Source organism: Dipodomys ordii, unplaced genomic scaffold (genome assembly GCF_000151885.1).
Source record: "Dipodomys ordii isolate 6190 unplaced genomic scaffold, Dord_2.0 Scaffold2, whole genome shotgun sequence".
Classification (NCBI taxonomy): Eukaryota; Metazoa; Chordata; class Mammalia; order Rodentia; family Heteromyidae; genus Dipodomys; species Dipodomys ordii.
Genome location: NW_012267218.1, coordinates 28500460 through 28526547, shown reverse-complemented (window position 1 = coordinate 28526547; position 26088 = coordinate 28500460). Strand labels below are relative to the sequence as shown.

At 36.8% G+C, this 26088-nt stretch overlaps 1 protein-coding gene across 3 annotated transcripts in view; it reads left to right on the top strand.

The window, feature by feature from the left end:
* The window catches only part of Rad51b (RAD51 paralog B), a 527314-nt gene that overhangs the window by 13534 nt on the left and 487692 nt on the right, over positions 1-26088 (top strand). For all 3 annotated transcript variants that reach the window (XR_001175093.1, XR_001175092.1, XM_013016744.1), the window contains exons 5-7: positions 4438-4574; positions 14773-14892; positions 15436-15619. Coding sequence is in view for 1 of the 3 variants with exons in the window: in XM_013016744.1 (XP_012872198.1) it covers positions 4438-4574; positions 14773-14892; positions 15436-15619 (441 nt within the window). In the remaining 2 variants the exon portion in view is untranslated. The remainder of the gene's footprint in view (positions 1-4437; positions 4575-14772; positions 14893-15435; positions 15620-26088) is intronic.

Genomic DNA, 26088 nt, shown 5'->3' with positions numbered 1-26088 from the left:
CACACACACACACACAATGGAATTCTACCCAGATGCTCCTCAGTGGACTAATGGAAAATGTGATACACACACACACACACACACACACACACACAATGGAATTCTACTCATCCATTAGAATGAATGATCTTGTACCATTCAAAAAGAAATGGAAAGACAGAAAAAATTATATTAAATGAAGTAAGCCAGACCCAAAGAAACATACATAGGTTGCATGGTTTCCCTAATTTGTGGTAGCTAGAATGTGCCTAAAAATCTACAAGGATTTTAATACATATGGTTGATTGGATTGTTTTTTCCAATTCTGCATTCACCCCTTATTCAAGAAATAAACATACTTCTTAATAGCTTCCTAATGTTTTTCATATGGTGTTTAGTAAATTCTATTTGTTTTGAATGAATGCTTTCAAATGAATGATTATCTCCCTTGATAGTTCGATTTTTGTTTCACTGTGCAACTTGTCATGTCTATGTAATCTTGCTTTATTTTTGCTCTCATTCTCTATTTCCTGTCACTTAGAAATTGGTGGCTATCAATTGAAATAAGAAGGAGTGGTGGAGAGAATCCAACATAAAATCTCTTCCACATGCTGTTGTAATTTGAGATCAAGGTTTCTTTTTTTTCATGAGATGAAATGCAACCTGGCCTTTCTAAGTTTTTTTTTTTTTTTTTGGTTTTAGGGTTTGGAGAGTTAGTTATTTTAAACACTGAATTCTGCAGGTCTGAAGACCTGATTATATTTCTACAGAAATGTTGAGTAACCAGAGACAGGTATTGAAGTACTGGGGCTCATTTAAAAATGTGTAGTTTTTACAAGCTTGTCTCAGACGCAAGCTGGACAGTTCTTAAGTGTTCTTTTGCGAAGTGTTGGCTTGAAAGTTTGTCCTTTTCTATTGGCCCTCTCCTGAATGTACTGAGCATTAACTTGGTAAGATTTTAGGTCAGTAGGTCCAAATTTCACATTCATTTTATCCATGTAATCTAATTTAAGATTAAAGTGAGTAGGCTTTATTTATTTTTCTTTTGCTTAATTAGACTTTCTTTCCTTGGGAATATAATTTTTCCCTTTCAAACTAACCACTAATTTTTGCTGATATTTCATTAATCCTTAATGATAATTGAGTGATTTTTCCTACCTATTTTCTTTTTTTTAAAAAAAAAACATGTCTTTCAGTTCTTTTTCTTCCTTCCTTCCTTCTTTCCTTTTTTCTTTCCTTTCTTTCCTTCTTTCTTTTTTTCTCTCTCTTTCTTTCTTTCTTGTATTTCTCATGTGGGAGTGTTAAAATATTGGCTCAAACTACACAAAGCTAATTGTATTTTACTGGCGTTTTCTGTGTGTGAATGTTACATTCACTCTGAGTTTCCAAAAAGCAAATAACTTAGACTGTTCTGGTTTGGCACATTTTCTTTTTCTAACCACTGTTGGGACTGAAACTGGGAACTGAATACAGCTTGAAATTTTGTGGTTTGAGTGCTAGAATTCAGGGCTAAACTGTCTGAAACTAGAAATGATTAATGTTGAAATGTTTTCATCCACTAAGTAAACCTGAAAAAAAATAATGAAATTTAATGCCAGGCAATCCATAATATTGCATGTGTTGTAAATTTATGAAGTTAAAAGAGAGGAAAGACTATATGAAGAGGCCTAAGGAATTAGAAATTAGTTATTATAGTTTAAGTGTTATTATTCAGACTGTAATACAAACAAAAATCCCAAACAAATTCAGATATTTCTTAATATTATGCATATAATGTTCAGTTTTCCCCAAGTGGCAATTGTATTTGGCTAACTTTTCGAGTTTGAAGCATGTTTCTTTAAAGATGGAATAATAAATCAAAACTTTACATTTTTATGCTACTTTACATTTTATGCTACTTTGCTCAATATTTTCATAAACATCATACTAATTAAAATGCTGACCTGTTTGATCTTACCACTAAAAAAAATTACAAAGCATCTCACAGTTTTAAACTTTTAAAATCTGAGAACATGTCCAAAACTTGCTGTATAGATGGTATTTATGGGTCAGTTCTCTGTTCTGTTACTCAGAATCTGAAGTGTTTGTCCATTTTCAAGGTCCTCTTTCAACTTGAAGTTTACCTTTTTCTAATATGCAATGATTAATGTGGGCCTTGTTTTTGATGATTATAAAAGGTCCATATAAGTATTGGGAAGTGAAAAGAGAGGGTTGGTGGAGGAACTTGACTTGTATCTTTATTTTTTATAGATTAGTGTGAATTACAAGTTTATAGTTATCTAGTTAAGGTTTATGGATTTAACTAAACTATCTCATAAAACTGGCAAGTGGCATAAAAGATTCCTGCAAAGAAACTGTAGATTGATGACTATAGTAGTTATAAAAATATAAGTAAATACATACTTTTAAATGTGAGAGAAGCTGGTCCTTCTATGACTAATGAGGTAAAAATCAACCACAATAGAATCCCAAACTGAAATTATAAAGAATATAATTTGGTCTATGCAGATTTATTCATTATTGATAATATAACTTTTTAATATTGTTCCTCAAAATACTAGTTAATGACAGTAGAAATTAACATTTGGGACAGGAAGGCAGACTTGATTAGATTTACTATGTAAGAATGTTAAAATATTTCTAAATGTTGAACTTCATATCACATGACACTTTGAAGTCATGTGATACAAAATTCATTATCTGGAAAAATTTTGCTAGAATTAATGATAAATTGGATTTTTCTTTTTTTCTTTCCCCTCCCTCCCTCCCTCCCTTCCTTCCTTCCTTCCTTCCTTCCTTCTTTCCTTCTGTGTTGTGCCAGTCCTGGGGTTTAGATTCGGGGCCTGGGCTGTCTCTGAGGGTTTTTTTTTTTTTTTTTTTTTTTTTTTGCTGAAGACTAGCACTCTACCACTTGAGCTATAGCTCTACTTTCAGCTTTTTCTGAGTAGTTTATTTGAGATAATAGTTTCATGGACTTTCCTGTCAAGTCTGACTTCGAACTGTGATCCTCAGATCTCAGCTTTCTGAGTAGCTAGGATTATAGGCATGAGCCACCATTGCCAGCTAACAACTACTTTTTGTATGTGTATATGTGTGTGCCACTGAGGTAAAGGTATTGCCAGAGAAGATACATTTCCCCAAAGAAAAGACTTCCTGAATATAAAGCAATGTATATGAGAGGATTTCCTGCATTAGTACTGTTTTGATATAATAAGAGTTTGGGTTGCATGTGAGTGGCATGTACCTGCCTAGAGTTAGAACACTTTCTAAGCATTCATAGAACCCTGGGCTCAATCCACAGCATCACAAAGTAAATAAAAACCAAATTATAGACTGTGTATATGTATGTGTTGGAATATATCAAGTGGCAGGAAACATTTGTATAGCTCATTTAATGACAAATTTACCTAAAAGGGAAGAAAATAGTACATATTAAACTTGAGATCATGGTCCGAATGCTGAACTTTTGGGGAAAAACACATTGTAATTGACATGCATTAAAAACAACAACCTAAGATAGATCCTTTGCTTAATGGATAGATTAGCAAAGGGTAGCATGATGTAGTATAAAATATAGTAAAAATGATCTTTGTAGAGTATAGATGGATATTCTGGTAACATTCTTTCAGCTTTTCCATTGCATTATTGCATTATCCTTAAGCAATATAGAAGTAACATAGAAGATGATGTCAGATATACAAGAAAGTATGTTAGGATGGTATCAATTTTGCTAATTTTTATAAAAACACATCTTAGGGATGACATTGTCCAAAAAGAACTGTACTCTTTATCTGACATATGCAACTGTAACCCATTTGTACATGACCTTTATAATAACAGTAAAAAGATTAAAATAAAACATTGTTCAACACAAAAAATAGCTCATCTTAGTCCATTAGTATATACCATTTTACTTTAACAAAACACCAGAGGCTGAGTACTTCATAAGGTACAGAGATTTGGCTCAGAATTCTGGAAGCAGAAGGCTCATACAACTGGCACTGGCATCTTGCTGACCCTCACCTCCCAGCTTCGTCCACAATATGATGGAGAATCACCTAGGGAAATGGCCTGTGCAGAATGATAAAGAACATGAAGTAGCTGTGATTTATAATAATCTTCCCTGATCAGAGCTAATTCATTCTACAAGAATAACAATTCCTCCCAAGGAATCCCTATAGTTAAAAAATGAATATATGAGTACTCTAGCCTGTCTTAATTATAGTTTTTCATCTGAATTACAAAACATAGACATTGCCAATTCCTTCCAAGAATAGAACATAACTAATACCAATCTAGATGCTTAGGGATAAAGTTAATTTATTACATACAATGGATGTGTTAGGGTAGCAGGGCTGAATTCTTTTCTGAGGCTAGTTGGGACTGTTTTTTGCAGCAAGTTCCTAAAAGGATTTGCTTTGTCTGGCTTACTGTGTTTATATAAATTTTTAAAATTAGATTACAGGTCCACCAGGTTGCGGAAAAACCCAGTTTTGCATAATGATGAGTGTACTGGCCACATTACCCACCAACATGGGAGGTTTAGAAGGAGCTGTCGTGTACATTGACACAGAGTCTGCATTTAGTGCTGAAAGGTAGGCTATTTTATTATTTTCCATTATGTTGCTTTACTTTTATGACCTTCATACAGTATGGAGCATTTACAAATAGCTTAACATTTATTGTATTTTTAAGATTAAAAAATGTCACATGTTTAAAGGAATAAAAAAAACACAAGAAGCAGTTTATTTTTGTCTTTTCTATCCTTTTCTTGATGGTATAATGGGTTTCTGGGTTTTACAGAAGGTTTGGAATGTAGAAGGTAAAGCAGTTTTTGAGGAATGCTGGCAGAAAATGGGGAAAGAAAAAGACTAACAAGAAAGGGAAAAGATCAGCTGCTTTGAAAGTACTTGCTAGTTGGAAGTAAAATATTAGTGAATAGACATTAACTAGGATGTGTATACATTTGGAGATTGATTCGATTCTGCTGGTCAAAGTATACTTAGGAATAGTACTTGGACTCCTGTAATTGTATCATTATGAATCAGATCTTTCCTTTATTTCTCTCTAAACAGTACCATTTAGAACAAAGTGGATCTGATCAAGTAAATTCCAAATTGATTATTTTGCTTAGAGCTTATTATTTCTTTTGTTTGGTCTGTCTTGATTTTCTCTTCTTTTTGAGTATATGTTATCGGCTTATCAACTTTTGGAGTTTGTTATACCTTTGCATCATTAAAAAAGCTAAGTCCAGTAACTGACACATAGTAACTGTTACTCCAGATTTTGAAATTCAGTGGCTATTTCTTTACAAAAGGAATAAGAATTCCCTAAGAAATGACTGCTTCTCAATATAGAGTGGGAAATTTTTTTTTTTTTTTTTGGTCGGTTGTGGGGCTTGAACTCTGGGCCTGGGCGCTGTCCCTCAGCTCTTCAGCTTAAGGCGAGCGCTCTACCACTTGAGCTACAGCGCCACTTCCGGTTTTCCAGTGGTTTATTGGAGATAGGAGTCTCACGGTCTCTCCTGCCCGGGCTGGCTTTGAACCTCGATCCTCAGATCTCAGCCTCCTGAGTAGCTAGGATTACAGGCTTAAGCCACTAGCGCCCGGCTTTGGAGTGGGAAATTTTTGAGTCTAAAACATTATACTAGATAGTAAAGAAGTAAGTAAAATTTGCAGGCCAAACAACTCAAAAGTCAACCTGAAGTAAGATCAAATAAGCTGAGTGTCAAGAATAAGAAAGGAATTAAGGCTGGGCACTAGTGGCTCACGCCTGTAATCCTAGTTACTCAGGAGGCTGATATCTGAGGATCTCTGTTCAGAGCCAGCCCAGGCAGGAAAGTCCATGAGACTCTTATCTCCAATTAAAAATGACAAAAAAAGAAAGGAATTAAGCATGAACTACTTAATTCCATTAGCCTATAATGATATTAAGAGTTAAAAAGGAACTAATTAATTAGCAGTTCTGGAGAAGCTACCTATTATTTTGATTATTATTATTTATTTTTTTCTTTTTTGTCAGTTGTGGAGCCTGAACTTTGGGCCTCGGCGCTGACCCTGAGCTCTTCAGTTCAAGGCTAGTGCTCTACTGCTTGAGCCACACAGCCACTTCCAGCTTTTTCTCCTTATGTGGTGCTGAGGAATCAAACTCAGGGCCTCATGCATGCAAGGCAAGCACTCTACTATTGAGACATCTTCCCAGCCTATTTTGATAATATTAAAAAAAATCCTCTTCTATATGAACTGTATTACTGAAAAACAAATAGCTCTTTTTATGGAAGGATTCCAGTAATAAGTGAAAAAGAATGGTAGAATATCCCCAAACTACAAGTCCAAATAATCTAATAGACCTAGGCGTTGAACATCAAAGGATGCTAGAATTATGCAAAAACATTGAATGTCATTGAGCTCCCTCCTGCTAGAAGAAAAACTAAATAGGAATAAGATCAAGCCTTCAGACCAGCTACCAGTTTACATAATAGAGGAGTGAGAAACAAACTGCTCTGGAGAGATGCAATCAACAAAGTACAAACTGTGGGAAATGTCAGAACAAAAAACCTGGTGTCTTTAATGGAGAAATGATAAGATCAAGATGAAAAAAGGAGGAGGAACCTTAGAAGTAAGACAGATTTAAAAGTCTTATCAGTCAGTTGCTGGGTGAAATACTTGTTTGGATTTTGATAAATAATTGGGAGAGAAAAAAACTTAAAAAAAAATATTTCTCTACTAGGAGGCTGACATCTGAGGATTACGGTTCAAAACCAGCTGGGGCAGGAACGTCTGTGAGACTTTTATCTCCAATTAGCCACCAGAAAATAGGAAGTGGCTCCAAGTGGTAGAGTACTAGCCTTGAGAAAAAGAGCTCAGGTACAATGTGCAGGCCCCGAGTTTAAGCACTGTGGTCTCATGGACTTTCCTGCCTTGGCTGGCTTCAATCACAATCCTCAATCTCAGCCTCCTGAACAGCTAGAATTATAGGCAAAAGCCACCAGTGCCTGGCTCAGATCTATCTATCTATCTATCTATCTATCTATCTATCTATCTATCTATCTATCTATATTTTTTTTTAACTGTATTTTTTTGTCTTTTCTTTTTTTTTTTTTTTGGTACTGGGGATCGAACCCAGGACGTTGCACTTGCTAGGCAAGCGCTTTGTCACTGAGCTATCTCCCAGCCCTCAGATACATATTTTTTTATGGGGAAAATGTACTCCTCCTACCCCACATACTTTTTCCTCTCTGAAGATGTCGTTTTCATCACCAGCAATCTTCCTGTAGATATCTTGCCGAGCCACCTCAATATGTGAGGAAGAAAGGAAAAATGAGGGGCAAAAATCATCATAATAATTATGATGAGGTGCCTGGGGCCTGTTAATTGTTGGCTGGATAAAATTGAAGACTGTCATAGAAAGGGTGAAGTAGAAATGGATGTTGGGTTGGTAAGTCACAGTTTGAACCACAGTGTAGAGCATTCCGGGACTTTGGGAAGAAGGAGATCAGAGAAATATGAGACTTAAAGAGGAATATATTTTAGCTTGTGTTTTAGTACTGTCTCCATTTTGTGCTTACAAAGCAAGCTAGCTATCTGTTCAAATGAGAAAGTGAAGGGTTAATATGAGGGAACACTAAAATACTCAAGAAGAGTGAATCTGGGGCTGGAAAGGTGGCTCAGTGGTAGAGCACTTATCTTGCATGCACGAGGCCCTGGGTTCGATTCCTCAGCACCACATAAGAAAAAAGCCGGAAGTGGCACTGTGGCTCAAGTGGTAGAGTGATAGCCTTGAGCTGAAGAGCTGAGGGACAGCACCCAGGCTCAGAGTTCAGGCCCCACGACCAGATTCCCCCCTGCCCCCCTCCTCTCCCCAATAAAAGAAAAGTGAATCTAGGTATAAGTGATCCAAGTAGACTATAGCTAGATATCTTTGTATTAAGAAAGAGCAAATGAGGGCTGGGAAGGTGGCTCAGTGGTCCAGTGCTTGTCTTGCATGCATGAGGCCCTGGGTTCGATTCCTCAACACCACAAAAGCAGAAAAAGCTGAAAGTGGTGCTGTGGCTCAAGTAGTAGAGCACTAGCCTTGAGCTGAAGAGCTGAGGGACAGTGCCCAGGCCCAGAGTTCAGGCCCACAACTGACAAAAAGAAAAAGAAAGAAAGAAAGAGAAAGAAAGAAGGAAATTAAGAGCAAATGAGCTGGACACCAGGGGCTCATGCTTATAATCCTAGCTACTCAGGAGGCTGAGATCAGAGGATAATGGTTTGAAGCCAGCCTGGGCAGGAAAGACCATGAATCTCCAATTAACCACCAGAAAACTGGAGGTGGTGCCTGGCTCAAGTGGTAAAGCACTAGCCTTGAGCTGAAGAGCTCAGGGACAGCACTCAGGTCCAGAGTTCAAGTCCTACAACCACAACCACCACCACCACCACCACTACCAACAACAACAAAAGAAAGAATAAATGGGTTCAATTTCCAGTACCAAAAACCAAAATGGGGGATGGGGGTTGGGAAGAAAGGAGGAATAAATTAAAACTATTTGTTTAAACTACATTAAAGAGGGGCTGGAGGCATGGCTCAAGTGATAGAATACCTACCTAGGAAGCATGAGGCCTTGAGTTTGAACCTCAGTACCACTACCAAAAAAAGGGTAAAATTCATGAAATAGCTTGAAGTGGTGGTGCATGCCAATAATCCTAGCACTAGAAAGGCTGAACCTGGAGGACTTTGATTTTGAGGACAGCTTGGGCTACATAGTGAGTCCCTATTTAAAAAACAAATCAAGTGCAATAGTCATGTCCTGGTGGCTTACGCCTGTAATCCTAGCTACTGAGGAGGCTGAGATCTGAGGATCATGGTTCAAAGCCAGCCCAGGCAGAAAAGTTCTTGAGACTCTTATCTCCAATTAACCACCAGAAAACTGGAAGTGGTGCTGTGGCTTAAGCAGTAGAGAGCTCGCCTTGAGTTGAAGAGTGCAGGGACAGCGCTCAGGCCCAGAGTTCAAGCCCCATGACCAACAAAAAAAAGAAAAGAAACAGGATCCTCAGATCGCAGCCTCCCAAGTAGCTAGGATTACAGATGTGAACCACAAGATCCCAGCTTGCGCATAAGATTCTTATCTCTAATTAACCACAGAAAAGCTGGAAGGAGAGCTGTGGCTTATGTGGTAAAGTGCCAGCTTTGAGTGGAAAAAAACTTAATGGACAGTGCCTAGGCCCTGAACAAGCCCCACTATGGCACAGGAAATAGAACAAAATACCAAATCCCAACAATGCATTAGCTAGTTTATTTTACACATCTTTTAGAAAATAATACAAGATGGGATGTTAATGTATATATGAATTATACCTCCAGACTGTTTAAAAATTAAATAATGAGTCAGGTGCTGGTGGCTCACACCTGTAATTCTAGCTACTTAGGGGGGCTGAGATCTGAGAATTGGGATTTGAAGCCAGCCTGGGCAGAAAAGTCCCTGTGAGCCTCTTATGTCCAATTAACCACTCAAGAACCAGAAGTGGCTCTGTGGCTCAAGTGGTAGAGTGCTAGCCTTGAGTACAAAGAGTGCCCAGACCCTGAGTTCAAGCCCTACAACCGACTAAAATAAATATATAATCTGGGCTTAACCCCTTGGATACTGAGGCTTCCTTGGGAGAGGGAAATGCTAAGCTAAGCAGGCAGAGTTCTCGATTCCTTTTTTTAGATTTAGAAAATGTCTTTTTGTTTTACCTATTAGAACACTTAAAAATTGATATAGTCTTAGATACCAAATGCTTACAAATATTTTGAAAATATGGATAAATAGATTAATCCAGTGAGCCATCCCCATATTTTAAACCGATGAATATTTTGGCAACTATAAGAATTTTAGTATATAAATATTGAATAAATAATTTATTTTCCCTATTGGAGATAATTAGAAAAAGATGGAAGTGGAGGTTAAGAATAAAAGCATCTGTTGAAGGAAGAGATGGGTCAAGGAATAGCTGGCATTCTTTGTCTGTGAGGAATAAGTTGCTCCAGACAGGGGACGCTGAGAAGGATGTAAGGTTTTTGAATACAGTAAGTTAAGTTAGATTGTAGGGAAGAAGATTTTATGAAGTTAGCAGTATGTTCTCTTACAGCCAGCAACTGATTGGGACTTATTCAAGGAGAAATTAAAAAAAAATATATTTTTTGGGTCCGGTCGTGGGGCCTGAACTCTGGGCTTGGGTGCTGTCCCTCAGCTCTTCAGCTCAAGGCTAGTGCTCTACCACTTGAGCCATAGCGCCACTTCTGGCTTTTTTCTTTTTGCTTATGTGGTGCTGAGGAATCGAACCCAGGGCCTCATGCATGCAAGGCAAGCGCTCTACCACTGAGCCACCTTCCCAGACCCTAAAAAATATATTTTTTAATGTGTTTTCAGAAATATTTTTTGGGGGGATTTTATGAGTCAGGGCAGTGAAGGTAGGTTTTTTGTTTTTTTGTTTTTTCTTTTTGTTCGGTTGTGGGGCTTGAATCCAAGGCTTGGGCACAGTCGCTGAGCTTTTTCTGCTCAAGGCTAACACTGTATCACTTTGAGCCACAGTGCTACTTCCAGTTTTCTGGTGGTTAATTGGAAATAAGAGTCTCATAGACTTTCCTGCCTGGGCTGGCTTTGAACCGTGACCCTCAATTCTTGGCCTCCTGAGTAGCTAGGATTACAGGTGTGAGCCACCTGCACCTGGCTAATTTTTTTTTTCCTTACAGCATAATCCCTTAAAATGATATTATCTGCATCATAACACAGTCTGAGGAGGAAGACAGGTGAATTTTCTACCTAGTAGGTGCCTTGGAAATTTGTATAGAGGTTCAGGAAGAAGTGATTTTTCTAATGATAAATGAGTGGGGTCTTGGGATGCTGAATGGGGTGTGATATGAGAGATGCTGATACTGATACTGATAAAAACGTCCAGTTGACATTTTTTATAGATGACCATATTTTAGCATGATGAACTGGCATCTCACTTTGTCCATACAATAGTCCTGTGTTGATAAACAGGTTGAAAATTAGGAGTGCCATTTTAAGAATAAGGATGGGACTCAGAAGTGATATGACATACCCAAGATCATATGGCTAGTAAGTTTGCTGAAAGGTAGCATATATTTCTGTTTCTACTCAACTCTGGTTGGAAAAAATGATTGATTCTAGAAAGGTTACAAGTAATACCTTCAACCATTCAATGAACATCTGTTAGCTATTGAGCATTATTCTATGAATCTATCTTTACCCCACTTCCCACCAGGCATCCAGTAGTTTCCTTTCTATTCACAGGAGTTTTTGTACAACTTGTAGATATTGCCAGCTTAATGCATTATAAATATCTTTTTATTTTTGGTCATCTATCATCTTGTGATGTCTTTTGTTGAATAGAGTTTTAAGTTGTTGCTATATGGTTTTTGGATTTTAATTTAGAAGTTTCATCATCATTAGGCATCAAAAATAATGCCCTACAGTTTTTTAAAACAATATTTATGTTTTCCTTTTATATTGATGTCTATAATTGAACAGAAACCTATTAAGGAACTATTTATTTAAAATATTGATACAAATTACCACATTTGTCTAGAAATAGTCTAATAGTTGTATTCCAACCTACACTGTTTTGAGACTTTTTTAATCGTATGCTTTTCTTGTTTCTTTCTTTAATTTTTGTCATACTTATAGGAAAAATGGTATCTCATTGTTTGAACTATAGTAGTCCAAATCTTTTCCTTAGTCTTTTCTTTTTTTTTTGGGTCCAGTTGTGGGGCCTGAACTCTGGGCCTGGGTGCTGTTCCTCAGCTCTTCAGTTCAAGGCTAGCACTCTACCACTTGAGCCACAGCACCACTTCCGGCTTTTTTTTTATGCTTATGTGGTGCTGAGGAATTGAACCCAGGGCCTCAGGCATGCAAGGCAAGCGCTCTACCACTGAGCCACCTTCCCAGCCCAGTAGTCCAAATCTTTTCATGTATGAATTGACTATATTTCTTTGGTACATTACAAATATACTTTACATATTTTTTGTCTTTTGTCTTATGGATTTATGTAAATACTTTGCATTTTATCGATACTAATGTCTGTGATTTTCATTTATACTTTAGCTTTGGTGATGATATCATTTATGTCTATGATTTTGTTGTTATATTCAATCCTTTAGTTTTTCTTTTATGGTTGATGTTTATTTCCCAGTGCCTTAAATTATTCAGTAAGTTGCACTGCAGAAGTGCTCTATTCTCACTCTGTCACACTGGATATCCACCTGGTTTATCTTCTCATCTCCTTTAATTTTCTCCTTAAATGTCACCATAGGACAAAACTCCACAAAATAGTGCTTGCTTCTATGCTTTATGTCTTTTTCCATAGTCTATAAACTCTATGATGAAAGAACTTTTTCTCTTTCCTTGTTTCTCTTCTCTTTTCTTCCCTTTCCTTTCCCTTTTGCTTTTTCTTTTTACTTTTCTACCCTCTTTTTCCCTCTCTCTCTCTGTTATATTACTATATCCTTAGCTCTTAAAACAATGCCTAGTATAAATGTTGAATACATAAATCTTGTGTATCCTTTCAAAGGAACCTGTTTTATAAGAAGGTGTCCACTAGGTGGCATTGTTTTGAAATGGGAGTCAAAGATAACTTAAGTTGCTTTCCCTAAAGAGGCATATGGAATCCTTATGCATAGGATACATTTATCTTTAGTTCTGATTTATATTCTTCAGATGGTTCTAAAATAAAAACATTTAAAGAAGCATATAGAAAACTGTGGCATATTGATGTGTAAACAGCCATTTACTACAGGTAACTGAACATGGTAACTGAATAAAGATAGTTTATGTACTGATCACCATTTCTACTGATTACTATGCATTGATCACCATGAGATAGCTGTGTTATGTTCCAGAACTTTTTACCATCCAAGGAAGTGGGTGAGATCCAATGAGCTACATATTCTCCATTTGGTTTCTGACCAGCTGGGTATCTAAGTTTTGAAAAGCTTTCATGTTTCTGGTAGATGTTGCTATACCTATTCTATTAAAATTTTGTAGGAAACACTATAGCTTTTTTTTTTTTTTAATGATGAGCGGTAAACTTAACAAATAGTTACCTTACTAAAAAATTATGTATATTTTGTCCAGGCTTTTAGAATTTGCCAGTTCTGCTATTTGAATGCCTATTACTTCTTCCGGCTTTCCTCATCTTATTTCCTTTTGTTTTAATCCCTGTCCCCTTATAGCACTTCTAAATGATTATGTCAGTTTTGGTTTTTCTCTCTCTCTTTACACTTATTTGGACCCAATTCTTACTCCTGAAGCATGTTTTTTCTTTTTCTGTTCTACCTAATTGTTTATTTTCTTTTCAGGTTGTTTAAAATATACTTTACAAAAGTTGTTGGCGGGCTGGGAAGGTGACTCAGTGGTAGAGCGCTTGCCTTGCATGCATGAGGCCCTGGGTTCGATTCCTCAGCACCACATAAGCAAAAAAGAAAAAAAAAGCCGGAAGTGGCACTGTGGCTCAAGTGGTAGAGCGCTAGCCTTGAGCTGAAGAGCTGAGGGATAGTGCCTAGGCCCAGAGTTCAGGCCCCACGACTGGACCCCCCCCCAAAAAAAAAAAAGTTGTTGGCTAGTTTCTTTTTATTTCTCTGTTTTTTTTGCTGTTTTAGGTGTTTCCCTGTCATTTTGGATTACACCGTATGAAAGAAACTTATTTTGTTTATCTGTTTGAAGTCATCAGTCTCTTCTTAGAACTCTTCAACTGTTTAGAGTTGAAAACTCTTCTTTTGTACTGTGTGTCTCCAAATGGAACATAAAATATAGGATGGTTTTTGTGTTTACAGTCTCTCCTGCTAGACCCCTTGGAAGGCTAAGTACTAGGGCTGATAAAGTGTCATTTTAACTGGCAGACAGTTATACTCCAAGAATTGTATTTTTAACATTTTGAACCTTAAACACTTGTCATTTTCTGGTAATGCTTCCCATGTCTTCTTAAGCTATTGCTGGCCTCTGTTTCAACTTGTAATTCTTATACATTCATATATTATTAGATCTAGGCTTGAGGTCATGATTTCATGTTTAGAAAAATCATTTTCCTAAAACAACTGGGAGCATTCATTTGTCAAGATAACAATAGTTCATTAAGTAGAAGATAATTTTTTGATAGGAGTTAATTTTTAATTGAGAAAGCATATTTTTTTTAAAGCAATGAGACATGATGACTTACTGATATCTGATTATTAAAATGATTATATACCCTATTTGTTCAGATATACTTTGTGCATTTTGGAAAATGAAAGCATTTTCTTTTCTTTTTCTTTTTGCTGTTCGTGTGGTCTGGGCTTGGGCACTGTCCCTCAGCACTTCAGCTCAAGGCTAGTGCTCTACCACTTGAGCCACAGTGCCACTTCCAGCTTTTTCTGCTTATGTAGTACTGGGGAATTGAACCCAGGGCCTAATGCATGCAAGACAAGCACTCTACCACTAAGCATCTTCCCAGCTCCCTGAAAGCATTTTCTTATTCACTAATATATCTTATAGCTGTGAGGCAAAATATTATTCATTAAACATTTATTCCCAAGAATATAAACCTTAGACACAATATTGCTTATTCAAGATAAGATGAGAACTAAAAGCCCTTGTTGGTCTCATGCTCTAACAGCTACCCTTTGGAAAAGGACAAATCACATTCATGGCTTACATTTTCAGCCATTTCTTAAACCCGCTCTGTTGATAAGCCAGCTTAGGAGTTTCCCAAGTAAAATCCACTAGAGGTTCAGCAATCATTGATTCTTTTCTCCTGTACTGTTTTTCTCACGTAGGCTGATTGAGATAGCGGAATCCCGCTTTCCCGGATATTTTGACACTGAAGAAAAGTTAATTTTAACAAGTAGTAAAGTTCATCTTTATCGGGAACTCACTTGTGATGAAGTTCTGCAACGGTATGCTGGTTTGTTTTTCATTGTATTAATTTAGCAGTGCTTTCAAAATAATCTTTTTTTAAAAAAAATCTTTTGTTTTTCATTTTTCCAGCTTCTGAGTAAAGGAAAAAAAATCTCATGCATGAGAATTATGGGAAATATATTAGAGAAGTAACTTAGGAAGTAACGTAGAGAGGACCAATTTGCTGTTGTTTTAAAGTTAACTTTTTAAAAAAGTGTTTTTTTTTTTTTTTGCTTCTCCTGAGGCTTGAACTCAGGGCCTAGGCACTCTCCCTAAGCATTTTTTGCTCAAGGCTAGTGGTATACCACTTGAGCCACAGCACCACTTCCAGCTTTTTCTGAGTAGTTTATTTGAGATAAGAGTCTCATGAACTTTCCTGCCATGGCTGGCTTTGAACCACAATTCTCAGATCTCTGCTTCCTGAGTAGTAGTTAGGATTACAGGCATGAGCCACTGACACCTGGCAAAAGTGAACTTTTAACATGCTATTTTTAACTTAGGTTTTAAGTTTGTCTATTATTTTATGAATTCTGCTTTTATAGGATTCAATCTTTGGAAGAAGAAATTATTTCAAAAGGTGTTAAACTTGTGATTATAGACTCCATTGCTTCTGTGGTCAGAAAAGAGTTTGACACACAACTTCAAGGCAATATGAGAGAAAGGAACAAATTGTTGGCTAAAGAAGCATCTTTGCTGAAACACTTGGCAGAGGAGTTTTCAGTCCCAGTAAGTTTTTCTTTTACTCTTATTTATCTTTTGTATTAACTTCATTGATTTATAATATCAAATAATAAAATTGAGAAAAATGTAAAACTGATGACTTTTTAAGGATGTACAGCTCAATTGCAATAGTAAATACTATTTTCTAAAATTACTTCATTTTTTGTATATATTTTTTATTGTAAAGATACTGTACAGAAGAGTTACAGTTATATGAGTAAGGTAATGAGTACATTTCCTATTGAGCATTGTTACCTCCTCCTTTGTTTTTCCTCTACCATCCCTTCCCTCCCCACCTCCCCAACTCCTTCCCTCCCTCAGCTCTCCCCACTGCAAATTACTTCATTTGCTGAGATTATTTTACCCTTTTTATAATTTGAGACAGGGACTGATTTGTTTACAGTTTACAATTACAATAGACTATTGTTATGTGTGTATATATATATATATTTTTTTTTTAATTATTTTATTTTATTTTTGTTGGTTGTGGGGCTTGAACTCTGGGCCTGGGCACTGTCCTTTAGTTCTTCAGCTCAAGGCTAGTGCTCTGCCACTTGAGCCACAGCACCACTTCCTATTGTATATGTTTTATATCACATTCGTCATACAGAGATGACTATTAAGTAGTAAAATACTGTGGGCTAGCCTATGCCTCGTTTTATGAAGTTTCTTTTACTGTAGTAATTGTCAGTTTGGTAAATATTTTAGGACTAAATCCTATGTTGTTGTGTTCAATACTCTTTTGTGTGGGGCTGGGAAGGTGGCTCAGTGGTAGAGCGCTTGCCTTGCATGCCTGAGGCCCTGGGTTCCATTCCTCAGCACCACATAAGAAAAAAGAAAAAAGCTGGAAGTGGCGCTGTGGCTCAAGTGGTAGAGCGCTAGCTTTGAGCTGAAGAGCTGAGGGACAGTGCCCAGGCCCAGAGTTCAGGCCCCATGACCGGACCCAAAAAAAAAAAATACTCTTTTGTGTAAAGTAGGATTTGGTTTGTGAGACGGTCAACCATTAGGGTATGTTTGGAAGACTAGTAATGAAAGCACCAGTAAAAAAACCTGGAATGACTCAGTATTGCTCTCAGTTGTGAGTGCTGTTATCAGGGAATGTGAAGGCACTGTTGAACGGGTTTGTGGTATACAAACTATGCTTCCTAAGGATATAGCAAGTGTTACTTTCATCTGCCAGCTTGTGGGAGGGTTTTACTTCTTCTTCTTTTTTTTTTGATTCCCTGGGTTGTGCTTTTATTAAAATTTTTAAAAATATCCTTATTGTAAAAATGATTAATGGGGGTGAGGGGATGGGGGGGTGGGGGGTGGTGTTATAGTTACATAAGTAAGGTAATTAGTACATTTCTCTTTAAACACTGTTTTCCCTTCCCTCATTTTCTCTTGGGATTTTACTTCTATAGCCATAACAACCGTTAGTATTGTTAAGCTTTTCTTTTATATTTTGAGGTAGAGTCTAGATGTATTGCTCAAGTTGGTCACATACACATGGCCGTATAGCCAGTGTTAATTCCTCCTCTGAGTGTTGAGCTTATAGGTGTAGGCTTCCATACCCAGCTTAAGTTTTTCAATTTTAGTCATGGCTTGTTCAAACAGAAGAAAATTCCTTAATATGAGATAAAATTGGATTGAGGTTTTATAGTTTTTAAATTTGATTTTGGGAAATTAAAATCTTAGATCTTTACAACATAAGGGATATGTATAAATAGCCATGTAGCCCTTTAGATGATAAAGCCAAACAAAAAGTCACAGGAGAAAATATGACATACATAAAGTTCTATATACTTAAATGTTTTTTTAAAATTCATAATTTGGATTAAAATTAAGTTCTATAAACTTTACCTTGGAGACTGCTGATCTTTTTTTTTTTTTTTTTTGGATCCAGTCATGGGGCCTGAACTCTGGGCCTCGGAGCTGTCCCTCAGCTCTTCAGCTCAAGGCTAGCGCTCTACCACTTGAGCCACAGCACCACTTCTGGCTTTTTTCTTTTTGCTTATGTGGTGCTGAGGAATCGAACCTAGGGCCTCATGCATGCAAGGCAAGTGCTCTACCACTGAGCCACCTTCCCAGCCCACTGCTGATCTTTTAAATTTCTCTCTCTCTTTTTTTTTTTTGGTCGTGGGGCTTGAACTCTGGGCCTAGGCACTGTCCCTTAGCTCTTCAGCTCAAGGCTAGTGCTCTACCACTTGAGGCACGGTGCCACTTCTGGCTTTTTCTGCTCATGTGGTGCTGAGGAATCAAACCCAGGGCCTCATGCATGCAAGGCAAACACTCTAGCACTGAGCCACCTTCCCAGCCCCTCCCTGTAGTATTTAAAGTAATAAATTTGAATTAATATTTTCTCTACTCAAGGATAATAGGGGCATTTAAAACATCCAGAAGTACTTGATTGAATGGACATTTACGTATAGTTAGGTGCTTATTAATTCAACTTGTTTTTTTACCTAACTTGTGAAAAATGTGAAAATATACTTTTTAGAAATTGTGTATTTCTTTTAAAATAGTAATTGTAAATACTTTTCAGTTTTTCCAAAATAATTTTCTTCCCTGAGACTAGTTTCCTTTATTCCTTTCTATTTTTCTTTTCTTTTTCCTTTTCTCTTTCCCTTCCCATCCCCCTGCCTGTTTTCCCTTCCTCATTTTTCCCTCCCTCCCTCCCTCCTTCCCTCTCTTCCTTTCTTTCTCTCTTCCTTCCTCTCCTGTCTTCCTCTCCCTCTCCTCCTCTTACCCCCTCCAATTTATCTATCTATCTATCTTTCTATCTGTCTACCTATTTATCTATGGATGGGTTTGGACTCAGAACCTTGCACTTGCTAGGCAGGAACTCTTTTGTTTTAAGTTATGTCTCTAGCCCCTTTGTTTTGAATAGAGCCCTTTGAAAGAACAGGTAGTTAGTAGCTGTACATCTTTACCGTGTTTTTCTGCTTAGAGATAAATGTTTAATATGCTATATACTTACATAGCACAAAAGGTTGGCATTTTTTCAAAGATCTTTAGAAATGCTTCCTTTAGCAGATGTTAGAAATTTCCTAGCCTAATTCCTTCATCTGAGTAGAAAATTATGAAATTTTTAGCTTTGTGGTTTCATATGGAACTACATTTCCTAAAATACAGTTATTATTCTGTAGTTCATTATACTTTTCCAATTAGCTAACCTTGTGCCTCCTTGTAGTTCTGCAGACATGCTAGCAGTCATTTTTGCCTTACCGAAGAATATCTTGCCTCTGAACAGCTGTATGGTTTTCCTTTCCTGATAGGGAGGACTTGCCTAACCATGTACATATTAGTCCATACTCATCCCTTACCAATCTCTCTTTCTATGCTTTAGATTTATTCATAACAGTTTTTACTGTTGTATATTATAGCTGAATGTTTATTGCTTGTGTGTTCTTTGTACTCTATAGAATGGTTCTTTGTCTACTCTTAACTGTTACTCTAAACATGAGGAATAGTGCCCAACACACAGCAGAAATTGATACTCAGAAATATTTCTGAGTATTTGAGTTGCAGATTGGGGGGGGGTTTCTCAGACTTGAATTATTATTATTATTATTATTATTATTGTTGTCGGTTGTGGGGCTTGAACTCAGGGTTTAGGAATTCTCCCTGAGCTCTGTCACTCAAAGCTAGTACTCTATCACTTTGAGCCACAGTGCTACTACCACTTTTCTGGTGGAGACTTATAAATAAGAAACAAAATGTAGTAGTTTCTTAGCCTCTTGTTAACTTTTCTTTCTGGAACATTTCTTTCTTTCTGTTTCTTTTTTTCTTTTTCTTTTTATTTTTTTTGGGTCCAGTCGTGGGGCCTGAACTCTGGGCCTGGGCGCTGTCCTTCAGCTCTTCAGCTCAAGGCTAGCGCTCTACCACTTGAGCTACAGCGCCACTTCCAGCTCTTTTCTTTTTGCATATGTGGTGCTGAGGAATCGAACCTAGGGCCTCATGCATGCAAGGCAAGCGCTCTACCACTGAGCCACCTTCCCAGCCCCCTGTTTCTTTTTTTAAAACTATGTTTTTGTTGATGAGCCTGTTTGGACAGCTAGTGAATATTGCTGGCATATTAGAATCTTCTGGAAATGTAATAATCCTTAAGGAAAATATTGAGCCACATCCTTAAAATCTGAAATTTATTTTAATTTTTGCTCAGGTAGTTTCAATGTCAAAAGTAAGATCAGTAATATGTATTTTATTTATTTATTTTGGTAGTATTGTAGATCAAATATCTAGGCAAGCATTCAAGCATTGACCTCTATCCCCAACCCCAGAATGACTTGTGTCTTTGTAAGCATGTGAGAACAAATGTTCTCCCCCAGGGTTGCAGAAAACCTGATTTCTCAAGCTCTTGTTTTGTTCTCTTCATCTGTATTGTATAATACAATTTATTATCTTAGTCAAGATTTAGATCACATTTTATTAGTGTTGTGGAAATTGACAAAAACTCTTTGGAGTAGTTTATATGAAATAAATCTTCTTTTAAAAAATAGGGTGAAGTAGTACATAGAATTCTGAATTTTAGGGACTTTTAATACCCCCAAATGTTTTTACATTTCTGACATTTGGTCCTGATGGATAGCTTTATTCCTTTCTCCAAGTTTCAAGATGTTCAGGTTACTAACATTTCGAAACCTTATGAACATTCAGAGCATGTTTAAGTCACAGGAAACTGGAGCCAGGGCTATTTTTTTTTTCTGACAGCTTATTATACTGACCTCTTTATAGCGTTTTTTGATTAATAGCACTAAGGACTTAACACAGCTTTTTCTTTTATGATATTTGTAGAAATTTTGATTTTTTTAACTTATTTAGCACCTTATTAAATATTAATCTGTTTTAAAAATCAACTTATTTTCCTCTTCTAAAATAAAATAATAAGCCAAGTGCCAGTGGCTCGCTCCTGTAGTCCTAGCTACTAGGAAGCTGAGATCTGAGGATTGCAGGTCAAAGTCAGCCTGTGGAAGAGAATCTGGGAGATTCTTATCTTCCCCCACAGAAAGAAAGAAAGAAAGAAACCCATTGTTGAAGTAGACTTGTGGGCTCAAGTGGTAAGTGCTAGCCTTAATATAAAAGCTCAAGATTCAGTGCCCAGGCCCTGAGTTCAAACCCTAGGACTGGCATAAAAACAAAAAACCCCAAAATAATAGTAACATCACTTTTCTTGACTTAGGACCATTTTTTTTACTATTTAATTAAAATGTATACATGATTGCTTGACTTTTTGGGATTTTGCTTAACTCCTCTAAAAGTTTAAGCAATAATAATCTTCAGCCCCCTGATATTACAACAACATATTGCATACATATTAGATGTGTTTAACTCACTCTGCTTATTTCATTGTGTGCAGAAAAAGACTGTGTGCTTCTGTGTGGATAAAATTAATTCTTGCAGTTTTGAAAGCTTGTTCAATGTTAATTGTATTCAAGTAAGTAAGCATATAGAATAGTCAGTCCTAGGGAAGCAGAGATTTAAAAACTACACCTCTAATGTCCATAATATATACAGTCCTAATATGTATATATTATGTAATATACAATAATACATACTGTTCTAATATGTTTGGAGAGTAACCACTCAAAAAAATCATACTAGTAAAATACCACGTGATTAGTAGTAGGGTATAGAGTAACTATAAGGCACAGAATTTCATTCAAGTAAGTAATTTCATTCATTCATTTCATGTCATTGGAGCACTGTCTCTGAAAATTGTACTATAGTGAAATCCCCTTCAAAGGTAATTTTTTCTTCATGGAGAATTTAAGTTTAGAAGTTTCTCCTGGAGTCAGATAGATCTGGATTAGAGCTTGGACTCCTTCACTCTCTACATGTAATCATGCTTATTAATTTAGTTTTCAAATGCATAACATAGGAATAATAATGCCTATTTTCCTTAGCACTTGGGGGACTGAGGCAGAGAGATTATGTGTTTGAGGCCAGTCTGTGTTACCTAGTGAGATGTGGAGGCTAGCCTAGTCAAGGCTCTGCCCCAAAAAGAAAAGAGAAGAAAAAAATGTTAATCATCAAATAGCAGTGTAATGTCCATTTCTCAATGGATTCTTAGAAAAGTTAGAAGGCAATGCTTTTTTCTTTTAACAGTATTTCCTTGATAGTGAAAACAGGTTAATTTTTTTTTTCCTCTTGAATGAATTTTTTCTTTTTTTTTTGCCAGTCCTGGGCTTGAACTCGGGGCCTGGGCACTGTATCTGAGCTTCTTTTGCTCAAGGCTAGCACTCTACCACTTGAGCCATAATACCACTTCCACCTTTTTCTGTGAATGTGATACTGAGGGATTGAACCCAGGGCTTCATGCATGCTAGGCAAGCACTCTACCACTTAGCCACATTCCCAGTCCTGAAATATTTTTAGCTTTCACATATAACTGAACAAATGATGAGCTTGAGAAAGCTGAAAAGGGCACTTTTATCTAACATTGGATACCTATATTTTACAGCTAGAGAATACCTACATTTACAGAAACGGTAATAGTTGGTTTCCTATAAGATTGTTCTAAGATTTTTATATGTTAATGAAGCCACTCTCATCTTTACTCAGTTAGCTCATTGGACCAGGGGTCAGGGTAATTTTTACATAAAAGGTCAGATAGTAATATTTTAGGCCTTGCAGCAATATAGTTTCTGTGAGAATCACTTAGCACTGCTATCAACAATTTATAAACAGATAGGGGGCTAAAATTGGACCCATAGACTTAGGCCCCAAGTCTCTCTTTATGACTCTTCCTGACTAGCTCCTGGGAGATGAGTTCTAAGCACTTGGGATAATTTTTTCCTTGTAAGAGTCTTTTTTCTTTTTTCCTTTTTTTTTTGTCTGTTGTGGGGCCTAAACTATGGGCCTGTGCGCTGTCCCTAAGCTCTTCAGCTCAAGGCTAGTGCTCTACCACTTGAGGCACAGTGCCACTTCTGGCTTTTTCTGCTTATGTGGTGCTGAGGAATTGAACCCAGGGCCTCATGCATGCAAGGCAAGCACTCTACCACTGAACACCTTCCCAGCTCCATAAGAGTCATTTATATACCTGAGGATTTGTGCCATAGGTAGCAGTTTGATCAGGTAATCTAAGCCACATGACTTGTAAATACTGATTTTCTTCTGGGGCATAGAATCTATAGAGTTGAGGTCAGTTAGACAGGCCCTTACATGCCTTCTGACTGACCTGTAATAAAAATTCCAGACACCTAGCTTGGACCAGTTTTCCTGATTGACATCAGGAAAACTTGTTACACATTATTGCTGAGGCAATTGAACATGTTCATGCAACTCCATTGGGAGAGGACACCTGGGAGCTGTCCATATTTTCTTCTGGACTTTGCTTATGCATTTCCTCTTTGCTGATTTTTCACTTCTATCTTTTGGCTGTAATAAGGCATAGAGATGGCTTATTGACTATAATATGGTTGTGAAGACAACAGATTTTCTGAGTAATCTGAGTCCTTCAAGCAAATCTTCTAAGCCAGAGGCCAATCTTGGGATTCTTGATAATCAGGACATTGATAATATAAAAATTTTTATAGAAGCCAACTTTTCTTCCTTCCTTCATATTTTAAAACCTCATATTTTAAAACCTATACGTTGACAATTCATAAATGTGTATATATGGGGTATAAAGTGATGTAACAATAGCTTTATTGATAATTTCTGAAAACTCAAGATTTAGTGAATGGTATTACATCATTCCTAGTTCATTGGTTTTTGACAGTTACATTATGGTGTGTAATATAGTAACACAGGAGAAGCTGGGAAAAGAAAAGTCTGTATTCTTTTTGCAATTTTGTGGTAAAATCTAAAATTATTTCAAAACTAAAAATTAAAATTACTTTTTATTGCCTAAATTGGCTAGAGCTCATAAAAATTGGCTAGAGGAGCTTGTAAAAACATACTATTCATTGTATCTGGATAAGGGACATACTTTTGAGGTGTTATCTCTCTTCCATTTGGTCATCTGGTCCTGAAGGTATTATCCAATACCTCTTTAAAACACTGCTGCTCATATTTCAGCAAATTGTCTTTGTCCCATTTTCAAAATAAATTTGGTGCCTGGGTACTTCCTACCATCCTTAGTCCTGACTCCCTTGAACCTGGTGGTTAATATGAAGTATTAGTTTTGGAGTTAGATATTGGTTTGAATCAGAGTCCCACTGTTGTTAATTTGAAAACCTAGCATAAATTATTTATCCCAGTTTAAACTCTTAGCTTCCCTGTTTGAGAAATGGGAATAATAATATCTTACTCATGGGGGGTGTGGGGATTAAATGAGATAATGTCTATAATGTTCTTTATGTAATGTTTGGTGCATTCTGTAAAAGGTAGCTATTAATGATTAATTTTAGATGTTACTTCTTTCCATATGCCTAGTATATTTTTTCTTTGTTTAACTAGTATTTCTTTTTCACAACTGAAAATGCCTCAGAAGGAAAAATCATGACTTACTCATTGCTGTATCCCTATGTTTTGTTGATGGATGCTGTTACTGCCGAATACTTCATTAACTCATAGGTCTTCAATAGATCTCTGACTGTATTCCCTCTTTCTAAAGCTCCATGGTGGGCACTATGAAGTAATAAAGTTGAACAAAGACTTCTGTAAGTAAGTTAATTGTAGATACAAATAGCTCTCTGTGGTAAGAGGGAGAATAAAATAAATATGTTGTCTACTGTCCTTTTCCTATTTCTGACAAATAGGTAAGTATTTAGGTAACCCTCTTTCTGTCCTCGGGACTTGAAATTACTCAGAGAAATAAAGGGATATAGCACCCTTATCATATGTAACCTGACCTTTATCATCCTATTCTTAGAGTGTTCTTTTGGAGACAGGTAGGTAGTGGTTAAAGTGACAAAGCACAAACTGAATTCTAAAATTGTGTTGCTAAGAAAAGGTTAGAAATGGGAAGCAAGTTGCAGTCTTTAGCATGACATGTGTTCCACAGGACCATGATATGTTTTAGAATTTTTCCACTTACGATTTTAAGATTGTAGCTGAGTAACAATCTTCAGTATTTTCAGAGATAGTAGGGATACAGAGGAATAAGGTCATTTATCTATTACTGCTCAAGAAGTCATTTTGGTAATTGAATGATGCCACTTGCTATTTCTAATATGGATTTATATATATGTAAATATATGTATATTGAAGTTTTATATTATTTTATTTTATTACTTTGCAGTCCAGGGGATCTAATCCCTTAGCCAAATGCATTCTAAGCATATATTCTAACTAACATGGATTTTTAATCCAGTATTTTAATTGATTTGCTTTTGTCTTCTCTCCATAGGTAATAGTTTGTTTTATTTCCCAAAGTATCTCTGATCAAATCTGTCTTCTGCTCATACTTCTGTTTTCAAGAAGCTTTATAGAACAGCTGGGAGCTTAGACATTGTTATATAAATATTTATATGGCTCTGCAAGGCAAACAAGTTCCAGCTAGAAGTTAAGAACATGCACTACAAAAGAAGGTAAAATAAATTGGGGCTGACATGGCAGTACAAAAAACTTGATAATGAAGCAGAATGTGGAACTTAGACATCAAAGATAAATAAAATTTAGAAGAGATGAAAGAGGAGGAGATCCACAGCTAGTAAAAACCTGGGAAAGTAGGAGAGACAAGAACCTGCACACACAAGAAAAGATAAGACAGGAGGAATAAATTGGATCCAGAAGCAAGTTCCTAAGGAATACATATTATACAATGCACTTGACTCACTGATTGAGATGGAAGTCCCCATAACTTTTTGCCCAGACTGGCTTCAAACTGCCATTTTCTCCTAATCTCCCAAATAGTCAAAACAGTTTTGAACACAGACAAAGATGGTGGCATCATGCTTCCTAATTTCAAAATATAAAACTACAGTCATCAAAACAGTTTGATTCTGAATTATAGCACTGGGTAGGGAGGGGTGTCACTTGGGCCTGGGATTTGAAACCACTCTAGGCAATATAGATCTGTTCTCAAAGACAAAGACAGAAAACAAAAGCAGTACCCAGTACCACAGTGACATAAATACGGATACAGAATAAAAAAACAAAAATCAGAGAGAAATTCATATATTTATTGTTGCTATGGTTTGGATGTGGCTCCCAAGGATTTATGTTTTAGAAGCTTGGCCTTTTGTTTGGTGGTCTTAAAAGGTGGTGGAATATTTAGAGAGGTGGGGTCTACTAAGACTGGTCAGGCCTTGCTAGGAGCCCTGTTCTCAGAGGTTAAGGTAGCTCCCAGATCCTGAGTTTGTTCTTGTAAAAGAGTTGTTCTAAAAGACAAAACCTGGCCTTCCCTAACCTCCGTGGCTTCTTATTTTTCCATGTGATCTCTCTGTTGTCTGTGTGTGACTGCTGTGTGGCCATCTGCTATTAGATAGAACCAATTGGGCTACCTGATTTTTTTTTTTTTTTGTCGGTCGTGGGGCTTGAACTCTGGGCCTGGGCGCTGTCCCTCAGCTCTTCAGCTCAAGGCCAGCGCTCTACCACTTGAGCTACAG